Raw genomic sequence first — 11,850 nt, forward strand, 5'->3', positions numbered from 1 at the left:
AGAATGTTGAGGCGAGCGGCATGAGGATTGAAGTGATAGGCCCTGCTGGCTGATGCGTTGTACCAATCGCGAGCGAGGCCAAGACGCATTTACATTGAAGTTCCCACCGAACTTACAGCAATTGGCTGAAATCTTTGTGATGATACACGAGCTGAAAACAGGATTGTTACACAGGCGCCTAAAAACGTTCACCCACAGGAGACATTGCCCCGCAGACGCAAGTCAGATCATGTCATATAAAGGCTGCTGGATAATCACTCAATGTGCCCCCAGGTAGTTCATCTCAATTATTGTTCCCTGTCATATTATAAACCTCGTGGGGTCACGAAGCTGGCAACTGAAAATATCAGACGAGTTCCAAGACAACCAATCGATCGAGGACACAATGAATAGTGAGCTTGGCCCGAGACCAGCTTCACAGGCAGGAACGGCACCCGAAGCGCACAATGATACGGCTGATTTGGGTCTTCCACGAGCCGACATTGACAATGGTAACGACCAAACCGGTCCTATAACATCACAGGAGCCTGGTACTAAAGGCCAAGGTGCACAATCATCTCCCAATGAAAGCTGTGTTCCTGGGCGCCTAGGGCAGGAAGCAGAGGGTGATACGGAACCCCGGAATCACTCGGATCAGGGGGGTGTGGACGGAAATGTGCACCTGGCCGACCTAAATGATGGAATCCTCCTCTCTAAAATCAAAGACCTCCTACTGTCCAGATTATATCGTGTCAGCCCAGATCGTGCTGGGTTAGTGGCCAATGTTAATACGTTTGGCGACGATAGCGACGATAGCGACGAAATTCCAGAACCATTTTGGTGGCGCGACAATGACATTGGCCATGCTTGGCCTTCAAGTCGGAATGTCGCAGGGGTAGTGCAATATATAATCGAACAGGATGGCAGCACGCCCAAACCCAAAGTTCGCAGGTCATCACGTTGGTGGTCGAGACAGATTCAAAACACACCGTACGATGTAATTGAAAGCGTATGGCGTGACTGGTGTTGCACGGCCAGACACGAGCTACAGCAGGTGCGTTTTATACGACCCTACTGCTGCATATGGACTGACTGAAACAGGAAGTGCCTGGCACGGTTGATAACTGGTACTCAGATTTGGGACATAGGTCGAGGCATAGGTTCAAAGGCAAGATTATGTAAGTAAGGCTGCCTTATACGTAGCATTTGTTGGCTGAGCCTTTTTGCTAGTTACTGTGCGTCGGATACGTCCCGAAAGGGAGTCCAAGACTTCCCCATATCCCTTCTTGCTTGCGCGTTAAGCTTTGAGGAGCCCTTCCGATTTTCAAGCCTTGAAAAAGATGACTTGGATGTGGGAAAATCCACATCATTTCTTTCGACAAGCTTTCAAGGTGGATACAGCGTGCGAACCAACCATGATTTACACAATGCTATCCATTGGCAAATCCGCTATTTCAGCCCCATTCACCAGATCCGAAACAATGCAATAAGAAGTCTGTTTAGTAAGCGGCAAACAGTGACGTTGCAACACGGGTCAGGGGAAACTATTTTACAGGAAAAGCGAGTTGTGGTAAGCTTTCGAGTCCTGAGGGAAGCCCCGGAACTCTTCAGCATACTCGTCTTGAAGGATGAGGACATATCTCCAGATACGCATAATCCTGATCAACAATTTGATTCTGAACGGTTCTGGAAAGGCTATGGGGCCACTGACCCGGACTACATATTTCCCTTCACGTATTTTCTGCTCGAAATATGCAGAGTGTTCAAGACGTGTATGGATGCTTGGGAGGACACCCTAAGGACCATAGATAAGCTTGTCCTTGTCAAGGTACATTGGAAGATACATTAGCCTCTCCCTTCTTGACGAAACCTACTGACCTGCTTGATAGTTAGAAGACTTGGATAATCTGGAAAGGGTGGAGGAGCTTATGTTTGATAATTCTTTTAACCGTTCCAGGGACTACTTTGTTGCCCTCCAGATTCTGAGAATCATCGACGGGTGGTTAGATGAGGTTCAGTCAACTGTCGAAGACATGTCCAAAGATCATGTTTTATTAAAGGCAGCTCTGGGGGGGAATGACGCGATATCAGGTGAATCTTTCGAGGTCGCCGTTCGTTATGTGAGCGAACATGCTACCGCAACTAAGAGTCGGGTTCGAAAGAAAAATGAGGAGATCAACAGTCTTCGGGATGGCGTAAGTCCATGTCACCCATTTCTAGTACAGGGTGTTGCTAATACTCTTTTTACAGCTGTTCAACGCCACATCTCTTCGAGAGTCTACTAAGGCCATGGCGTTAAACCAGGCAATTTACGTCTTCACCGTTGTTACGGTACTATTCACCCCAGTGAGCTTCTTAGCGGTAGGTGAAGCACAGGATAGTAGCTTAATATCACAGCTAACAAGCTAGACGTTTTGGGCCTTGCCGTTTTTGAACAACCCAGCAGAGGGCAGTGGTACTATACCAGAGCCTTCAGCCTTTCGCAACAGCTTTATCATCATGCCTATCCTCACCTACGCCCTGGTCATTGGTGTCGCCTGGTTCGTGGGAAAACGAAACAGTGTCCGTGCACTATTGGATCTCCTGGGAGAATATTGGGAAAAATCGCGGTCGCTCATGAGATCTGCATGGAGCTCGCGTCCAGAACTGCCTTGGTGATACAGGGGTAGTTCTCCTAACCCTGAGGCTTGATGTGAGTTCGGTAAGCATCAAAAATCAATGATGGATTGAAATGTAGTATTGCTGTCATATAGTTCAATGCCAAATTGTATCGGTATCTTGATCTACCTGTTTTCGATCGCGAGCGCGACTCTGACTATTTCATGCACCCCACCTTATCTAAATAGAGAAAACCCACGTTCCTCGTGATAAAACTCCCCGGTGACCTCAGCAATGTTGAACTGAGAAACCTGCAACGTCGATGAAAGCGATAACAGACTCATGGGCTTGTTGTCTGACATGATATTCGAGACTTTGTCTGGAATTCGCAGGATATGTAGAGAAGGGAATTTCCCAGTATGGCTAGACTCGTGTTGATCTTGGAGCTTCTTGTATGCCTCTTTAAGAGCTCGCTCCTGGCCATCCTTCTCACCGATCGCATACACCAAAGCTCCTTGGATTTGCTGCGCCAGGTAGATATTTGGCTGAAGCTGGCTGTGATCAACAGTCTTGGTGTTCTTGGCCTCGACGATATAAGTAGTTCCGTCTTCGTTATAGACCATGTCTAGCTCTCGGTACTTGTTGCCCTGCAAGGGAACAGTGATCATTTGCGAGCTACCATTCAAACCCTCCCGCTTCTCCGAATCAGTGAGGGGTCTTGAGATCTGGCTGCCATGCATGATCTTGTAGTCCTGGACGAGCTTGTATGCCGTGAATATCTCATGGTACAAGCCTCTATCAAGCTTGCCGCCCGCGCGAGATGAAAGGCCTGCATTGAAAATGTCGATCATGATATTGATACGAGCCCGCGGATCCTCTTCGGTTGGATGAACGCTGGGATAGACGATTGCTGAATTATGGCTCGACATGCTGATGAAAAGGTGATGAGAGGGCTTGAACTTGAGGCTGAAATGAGGGGCAGTCACTCCTCTTTATACAGGCTCGTGCAGAAAGCTGGATGTATCTAAGACCAATCATATCATCGCTTCACGTGAAAGATGCATGTTGCTGCCTAACCAGACAACTCGATGTCTCAACAGTGAGATCAGTGTGTTATTTTCAATTGAAGCCCAGTACGGTTAGCTTATAGTCAGCATATAGAACGTCTTAGATACAGTAACCACTATTAGCTATTAGTGGTGTGTCTTATAGATAATAATGATATTTCAAGGCTGCCTGCTGCGCGTCATAAATAGTTAAATTCTAGTATAATCCACAGCTCAATATCGGCACTAAAGTTAAAGGCCTTAATAACCCTGGTTATAAGTCTGATAGAGTTCTCAGCCGTACCCCTTTTACTAGGGCCTCCCGAAGATAGGCTATAAGACTACTTCAAGGACCATGCCTAACACTCTATTCCATCACCCAATGCGACACTTGTAAGGTAGCGAATTGCGAGTATGAGTCCACCTCAGATAGTGACTCTTGTCATGCGCCGAGGTAGCGTATCTTGATCACTTTAGCCCGCGAGTACGCCACCGTACCAGATGCTTAGTTGTTCCGATGTACACATTACCAAAGAGGGTTTCATCACTCAAAGTGGGAGAGCATCGATGTGTGACTCGAGCTTTATGATAGAGTCAAGGCATTCAATGCTCTGTCCATGAGGATGCGAATGCTGGCCATGGAGAGAATTGCCTTTATCAACAATGGCTGTAACTCTTGTTGAATGAGTAAGGCCACGCAAAAGCAATATTCAACTGCTCACAACTGGGGAAGCCGAGCCCACGATCAAATCTAGGATGGAGCCGTACACGGAGATCGAGAATTTGGCGGCCGCCTAGGGAATTAAACTTTTCGTATAATTGTACGTTTTCAATCGTCACCTTATGAACACGCAATAATTTGGTGTTGACTCGGTTTACGAACGCTACTCCGCAGCTACGCATCAAGCTGTGCTGTCAAACCGCCGGTCAAGTCTTATCATAGCCACCCTAGACCCAAGCCATCCGTGGACCCCATCCCATGTCCGAGTCCTTCAATCTAAAGCCGAGCCCCACAGTTCTCAGGCCGAAGCCACTAATTTTCAAGCCGAGCCTTCAAGCCGAGAGGTCTACAACCACCAACCGTTGTAGTAACCCTGCAATCAGTCATCCATCCATTGTAAAGCAGGCTCGGACCGAGCTTTTTGCAAAGTCCCAAACAAAAGTTCCATCTACGAAATGTGAGTATTTATATTCAGGAGCCTATCCAGGGATATAACTGCAAAAGAGGAGAAAGAAACCGAGAGAAAAAAGCACAATCTCGGATCTCTTCTGAGTCCCAGATACATCTCATTATTTTACTATCTCTCAGGATCGCTTCATATCTACCTATCTTGTTCATAACATACTCAGTTGCTGTGATGAATATCCAGCAGAACAAGAAAGCTCCAGTCGACCGAGTCACTCCAGATAAAAATGAACTCGAATCAGGCAGTGCCCAACCAAATAAGTCAGAGGCGGAATCGCTACTGGTAGTTTACCCATACAATCCGGGATGCGCGTTGCATACGCTAATCAAGCCAACATGGCTGTTTAGGTAACTTGGGACGGAGACAGCGATCCAGGGCACCCATACAACTGGTCTCGGCCACGCAAATGGGCCATCACTCTATTGCTCTCTGGTGGCGGCTTGGTCACTCTCATGTCGGGAGCCATGCTTGCACCAGCTCTCGAGACAATCTCCCATGATCTGGACACCGGCGCGGAGGAGACACAGATCTTCCTATCAATATTCGTTCTCGCATTCGCCTTTGGACCCATGATACTCTCTCCGCTCGCTGAAGTATTTGGTCGGCGGCCAACGTGGATGGCCTCTAGCTGCTTCTATATCCTCTGGAACACTGTCGCGGGTTTCAGTAAGTCAAGCGGTCTGTTGATTGCAAGCCGTCTTCTCTCAGGTCTTGGGGCAAGCGCAGAGTTTGCTGTGACGAACCCGGTTCTATCGGACATGTGGCGGGCGGATGAAAGAGGCACCTCATTCGCTATCTCGACCTTTATCCCGCTCCTAGGTCCTGCACTTGGGCCTATCATCGGGGGTGCGGTCACACAGACTGTGGGCTGGCGCTGGACCTTCTGGGTGCTCTCCATCTTCGATGGAATCTTGGTCGTCATCGCTCTGATCGTGTTCGATGAGACCTATGAGGTTGTTCTGCTGGAGAGGAGAGCTGCCGGCTTGCGTAAGGAGACCGGCAGGGCTTACTACACAGAGTATATGACTGCTTCAGAACGAAGTCTTCGTCCAGTTCTGCTCAGGGCACTCAGTCGCCCGTTCCGTCTCCTCTCCACGCAGCCCATATTACAAGTCATTGCGATATTCCTGGCCTACAATTTTGGAATCCTCTATATCGTTCTCTCCACGTTTGCGACTCTGTGGATTGAGCGATACGGCCAGTCAGAATGGGAGAGTGGCTTGCATTACTTCGCCCTAGTAACAGGCTACACAGTAGCAGCACAGGGCGGTGCCATTATCATGGACAAGCTTTGGGGATATCTCAAGAAGAAGGCTGGCGACGACACGGCACCTGAGTATCGCGTTCCTCTAATGCTACCAGGAGCTATCCTTATCCCTCTCGGTCTGTTCCTCTATGGCTGGTCGGCAGACAAGCATACTACTTGGATCCTGCCAGACATCGGTATCGCCATCTTTGGTTGTGGTATCATCCTCAATACGCAGGCTCTACAAGCATATGTTATGGATGCTTTCCGTAAATATGTCGCCTCCGCAAGTGCAGCCTCGCAGTTTCTTCGTAGCATTGCAGGGTTTGCCTTTCCTATTTTTGCCCCAGTAATGTATCAGAGACTTGATTATGGCTGGGGAAATAGCCTGCTTGCCTTGTTGTTCATCGTACTGGGCTGGCCGGCACCGTTCCTGCTGTGGAGGTACGGTGCAACTCTTCGAGCCAAAGGCACGCCGCAATGGTAAATTGGTTAGTTCCAGGTGGTCTAATTTCCGAGAACAGTCTGGAGTGCAACACACTCCTTGTTTGCGGGGAAAGGAAACGGCTGATGTAGTGGCTTGGAGGGCTGTAGGAGCAGGCTTCTGGGATGCTTGGCAGATCGATAGTGTGACCAAGGTTAGCTCGAATACCAGTCAAACATATTCCGGTTGTCAATCCTTGTTTTTTTTATACAAAAAATCTTTTTTAGCACTTAATCCGATCTGAAACTTCGATCGGTGGCCTCGGTTGCGGGAAGTCCGCCTGAAGCTCACGCGCTAGCCGCATATTCTCTACAAATCTCAGCACAACCATTGGTTATTGTGGCAATTTTCAGGTCTTAGCAGTATGGCAAATCAAGATTATTGATAGAAATGCTACACGACGGCTCTGACTGGCATGCTTTCGACCTCGAAATGTCTTTGTAATCGGGCCGTTGTATCGATCGATTGTAGGTCCAGGACACCAACCACCGTCTGCCGTGTCTCAAAGCTCAAGATCCCGATCGCAAAATTGCGATGGATCGGGAACATAAATAACTCGTGCTGAAGAAGATGTCTTGGTTACTAGCCAATTGCGTTTATTTTATACGCAGCTTTGGGATAAGCTTAAACTGTGGAAGGAAGACAGCGTTTTTTGTTACCGAGTTCAGCCTTGCCCTCTCCTGTACGCGGCGGCTGCGGTCTAGCCCCTGCTTGCCATTCAGACAACGCCAGCCTGATGAAGGAACTGTTCAAATGCGGCAATATTCTCGAGTATAAAGTTTTCGTAACTTGCTCTTGTCCTCATCGCACTTTGCATCATCAATCACCAACTTTGACTTTCATCTACTTGCCTACACCCAGTCTCCTTGATTTTACCCGCTTTAAACATTTTGCGTCCTAATATTCCGTCATCATGCATTTCATGACTACAATCACAGTCTTTACTTCCGCTGTTGCCGCTTTCAGCCTCAAAGGCTGGAGAAAGCCTCAGGTTGCACAGCTCAAGGTCTCTGAAGCTCAAGAAATCTGCGGGCAGGACACAAGTGTCCGGTGTTGCAACAACAAGGGCGGCAATGGGAACAACAACAACCAAGGCGGATTCTTGGGTCTTTCCTCCACGAATCTGAACATCTTCAACAACTGCGTCGACATCAGCCTGAACGTTGTAGGAATTCTTGATGGTACTCTTGGTAGGAAGTGTAGTGGCAATGTGGTTTGCTGCCGGGACTTCCCATTTGCTGTAAGAAAGCAACCCTTGAGTTTCAGCTGGTTTACTAATGCATCGCAGGATATCACCGGCCCCATCAACGACGGACGACCCTGCATTGAATTAAGCAACCTGCTTTAAGCTTCTCTGGCTTGGAATAAGCCGATAGCTAGTTATCCAAGGTAGTAGTGAGGGAAGAGGTCAGATCTCATCAATAATGTCTAAATGCTCTGGTTAGCTTAGAATACATAACCTTTGATGGAGATGCCCAAATCCATCGCTTCGTATGCTGCGTGATGTCAGTACCTATTTGAAAGCCGCCACCTTCAGAACCTTCAAGTCAAAAACTTTATAATGAAATGAAAGCTTGAATTGTGGAGAACAAACAACCTTCATCTCTGTTGCTTATCTTATCGGCACAAAGGATTGTTCCTTCCTTTGTAGTTCCTTCTCTACCCAATACTCAGTCCATACAATAATAATTTCGATTTCCTGCGCAACGATTCCTTCTCTCCTCTTCAACATCGCATCACCACCAGCCACCATGAGCTCGCCTGCCGACCATCTCCCTCTCCCTCTGCCCGAGAATGCTATCAACGCTCTCTTGGAGACCTTGCGCCTGCCTCTAGCCACATCGATCAGCAACCCCAAAACGATGGCTCAATATCATTCAGTCTACTTCCTCACTCTGCCGCCTACCGAGCTCTCACGCGGCTACTCCGAACTCATTCTTCGCGTCGCAGGCAACCATATCCCCAAGATCAAGACTATGAATGAGATTGGTGTCATGACCTGGGTATCCAAGAACACCACGATCCCATTACCCGAAGTCATAGCCTACGATGCCTCCACGAGGAACCCGATTGCTCACGAGTACACCTTGTTCTCGCGCATCCCGGGAGTCACGCTCAGCGACATCTACGGTAGCCTGAGCGACAAGCAACAAAACGACATCCTTGACCAGCTCATGGATTTCCTCACCCAGCTGCAAGCGCACAAGTTCGATGGCCTCGGAGGTTTGATCGTCGACGATCAGGGCGCGGTTCATATTGGCCCAGTTGTGGACGAGACCTTTTGGCAGGTTGCAGATATCGAGGCTTTCTGGGGTCTCTTCGAGACCGTAGAGTCTCTCAACATTGGAGGGCCGTACGATACCTACAGCGACTACATGTCTGCTCACGTCATGAAGTATATCCGACTCATTCGCACCCATCCATCGTTGGAGTTCATGCGCGATATCATTCCTCACATCTACGGTTTCCTCACCGCTATCCGAAGACACAGCGACGCGGTCAACAACATCAAGCATCGCCTCGCTCACAAAAACTTGCACTTTGCCAACATGATGTACGACCCCTCGACTGGCAAGATCACTGGGGTCCTTGACTGGGAGTTCGCCGGCGTCGTCCCAAGCCCTCAATGGAACCCTCGACGCTCGTTCCTTTGGAACGGAACTGACACACCCGAATCCCTAGCGGAAAAGTACAAGTTGATGGAAGTCTTCGAGAAGCGTTGCAAGGAGAAAGGCTGCACGTTCTTTGAAGATGCTCAATACACTTCAACACTTCAGGAGCACATGCAGGGCGCAGCCGACTTCTTGCGGGCTATTGTGGAGGTGTCCCCAAGAGGACAGAGGCAGGATCTGGTATTGGGTTGGAAGCTCAAAGTGCTGGAGAATATTTCCAAGTTTGAGGCCTAGTTTAGTGAGTATCATTCTAGGTTCTGCGCATGTCCTCAGCATCGTTGGTTAGAAAAGTCTGCATGTCAACTCCAAAAACAAGTCTTTCGAACTCAGATTCCGTCCCAAAGGTCCCTAGTATACCCTCAAATGACAGGTCCAAAGCCCCAAAGCGATTCAAGTCCATGTCTTGAACCGCGTCAGCTGTGGTGATATTACTGTGCATCGCCATATGAGCTTCGACCGGCATGTTCAGCCGTTGGTGGAGTGTCCGTATCACGTCAGCCGCACTTGAAGCTGTTCCAAAGAACTCGCTCATCTTTTCTAGCACCGTAATACTTTGCGATAAAGCCGTGCGGGCTATTGTAGCAGTTTGACTGTCTTGAGGGTATGCCAGAAGATATCCGACTAGTGTTATAGCAGCGTTCCATTGACAGTTGAACGGCTCGTACCACCCATTCAAAATTTCGTATTCTTGGTAAACCTGATGTAGAAGTTTCGTCGTCGCGCATGCGTGTATAGCTGAGATATCTGCCACTTCACATGATGCGGATGTCTGTGTATTTCCAGCACGAGTCAAGGGCCGGCTCATACAAGGCCGTCCGAGCGTGAGCATTAGCTCGTGATAGAACAGCTCAAGCATCAAGCGCTGTCTTCGCAGAGAGATGGGCGCAAACGGTTCAATGTCGATCTCGGAGAGGTCAGTGGAGAGAGACTTCCCACCACCTCGCCTCTCTGTCTTCAGCATATGGGGTAGCGACTCAGCCCAAGCGCGTATTTTATCCATACCAGAAACAAATGCTCTTGATTGTCTATCGGAAGCCGTTCTTGCAGCTTCCCCGCTCGACCGGTGATTAAACGTACTATCGAAGGCTGATCGGGCTATCTCACTGAGTTTAGCTCTCTCAGTGGTGTATGTCAGCTGATCGACGCCAGATGTAACACAGCCTTGGTCGCGTGTAGGTAATAATGGCGAAATCGGCTGTGTTTGGGTGACCCAAGGCCGACCTAATCGAATGCATGATCTTGTCTCAAACATGAACATGATACACCAAGCCCGCTTTCGTGCTTCTCTCTCTTTGACGGGCAGATCATTCCCTGGCTCAATGTGCAGTCCCAATGTGTATGCCGTGCGCGATGCAACTCCCAGCATGTTTTGAGACATGTTCTGGTAAGAAGCATTGGCAAGATAAATCGCAGACCATAGTTGACACTGGAAAGTCTCGAGTGTAGGCCTCTCCAAGTCACACGATATCAGTCGCTGGCACCGCTGATACAACCAGCGGCCCGCAACAGCTGCGTCGCGAGAGTTGATCTCTGCCTTGTAGCCACTATGACGAGGTAGTGATGTGACACCGAACTGCATGCAGAGAGCCAATACTATATCGACAAGAGGTGAGTCCTGTCTTGTGTCACCTATGGGCTCATGCCACAGTGATTTGTAGTGTGCTTTGAAATCTGCCTCGTCCAGAAGCTGGTAACAACAATGCCACGAGTCCCAAAAGAGGTCAAGGAAGAAGGCTTCTTGAGTTGCCGACAAGTCTTTGCCGGACAGAGTTCTCTCAGTCAACCCATGAGCCGCTCTGGTCGACATCGCGTTATCTGAGGTCCGGTGTTCATCTAACTCGGCGTCCAGAGTATCAATGACGTTGACCATCGATCTGCTCGCTGAGTTGGGTATCAAGCTGTGAGGCTCCTGATCGGTGTTCAGGCTGCAGTCATTTGCTTTGAGACGCTGGCTGATACAGTGGATGAAATAGTACGTGGATGAAGGCCCGTAAAACTGAGTCCTTGGGGCTAATGGCTGGATCGTAGTCGCAGTATCGAGTTGAACTCCCTCGTTGGCGTATGAGAAGCTTGGAGACGGATCGTTCGATATGAGTTCCGGAGTATCCTCATCTGGTGGTGTTGGGATGCTTGTATTTTTGATCTGTCCCTCAAGCTCTTTCACTCGTGCTTTCAGCCTCTCGATCTCACTATGATTTGTGTCAGCCGTGAGGTTAAGCTCGGCACAGGGCCCAAGGCATTCATCTTATACCTCATAGCACGAGACAGACTCCATCCTGGGTTCCGCCGAGTCGTGCTATTGCATCGTAAACCCTTGCTAGAGCAATTCTGACATGGGTATTGGGTATCGCATTTGACGCGATGCAGTCGGCATGAATCACAGGCCTTTGATACCTGGCTGCGCTTGGGTTTCCTCGATGGGGCGGATGAGCTGGAAGCAGAGAAGGTCCCAAACATGCTTCCGACACGATTCTAAATTCTATGAAGCTATTCGGAGTGAAATGGAGGGGTTTGTGATATCTGTCAGCACTAATATCCGCCTAAGCCGTTATATCGGAGTTAAACGAAGCTGTCTAAAGCCGATCCTGGTACAAGATGTGGATCAATGTCGTGGGCGATAGCGACGGTGATTGGTTCG

At 48.9% G+C, this 11,850-nt stretch overlaps 6 protein-coding genes across 6 annotated transcripts; 4 read left to right on the plus strand and 2 right to left on the minus strand.

The window, feature by feature from the left end:
• Nucleotides 1-385: 385 nt before the first annotated feature.
• FMAN_12992 (uncharacterized protein) lies at nt 386-2,637 on the plus strand (the record flags this gene model as incomplete). The annotated part of the gene is made up of 6 exons (XM_041823498.1): nt 386-1,033; nt 1,081-1,157; nt 1,210-1,807; nt 1,869-2,174; nt 2,230-2,340; nt 2,389-2,637. 6 exons carry the CDS (start codon nt 386-388, stop codon nt 2,635-2,637), a joined length of 1,989 nt encoding a protein of 662 aa, XP_041689072.1.
• A 176-nt stretch (nt 2,638-2,813) lies between these two features.
• Nucleotides 2,814-3,506, minus strand: FMAN_12993 (uncharacterized protein; the record flags this gene model as incomplete). Its single annotated transcript, XM_041823499.1, has 1 exon — nt 2,814-3,506. One exon carries the CDS (start codon nt 3,504-3,506, stop codon nt 2,814-2,816), a length of 693 nt encoding a protein of 230 aa, XP_041689073.1.
• Nucleotides 3,507-4,602: 1,096 nt separating this feature from the next.
• FMAN_12994 (uncharacterized protein) lies at nt 4,603-6,543 on the plus strand (the record flags this gene model as incomplete). Its single annotated transcript, XM_041823500.1, has 3 exons — nt 4,603-4,801; nt 4,875-5,092; nt 5,158-6,543. 3 exons carry the CDS (start codon nt 4,603-4,605, stop codon nt 6,541-6,543), a joined length of 1,803 nt encoding a protein of 600 aa, XP_041689074.1.
• Nucleotides 6,544-7,453: 910 nt separating this feature from the next.
• FMAN_12995 (uncharacterized protein) lies at nt 7,454-7,888 on the plus strand (the record flags this gene model as incomplete). The annotated part of the gene is made up of 2 exons (XM_041823502.1): nt 7,454-7,780; nt 7,829-7,888. 2 exons carry the CDS (start codon nt 7,454-7,456, stop codon nt 7,886-7,888), a joined length of 387 nt encoding a protein of 128 aa, XP_041689075.1.
• Nucleotides 7,889-8,291: 403 nt separating this feature from the next.
• Nucleotides 8,292-9,446, plus strand: FMAN_12996 (uncharacterized protein; the record flags this gene model as incomplete). Its single annotated transcript, XM_041823503.1, has 1 exon — nt 8,292-9,446. One exon carries the CDS (start codon nt 8,292-8,294, stop codon nt 9,444-9,446), a length of 1,155 nt encoding a protein of 384 aa, XP_041689076.1.
• A 16-nt stretch (nt 9,447-9,462) lies between these two features.
• On the minus strand, nt 9,463-11,669 carry FMAN_12997 (uncharacterized protein; the record flags this gene model as incomplete). Its single annotated transcript, XM_041823504.1, has 2 exons — nt 9,463-11,401; nt 11,464-11,669. 2 exons carry the CDS (start codon nt 11,667-11,669, stop codon nt 9,463-9,465), a joined length of 2,145 nt encoding a protein of 714 aa, XP_041689077.1.
• Between the last annotated feature and the right edge of the window lie 181 nt (nt 11,670-11,850).

This window comes from Fusarium mangiferae (genome assembly GCF_900044065.1).
Source record: "Fusarium mangiferae strain MRC7560 genome assembly, contig: FMAN_scaffold015, whole genome shotgun sequence".
NCBI lineage: Eukaryota > Fungi > Ascomycota > Sordariomycetes > Hypocreales > Nectriaceae > Fusarium > Fusarium mangiferae.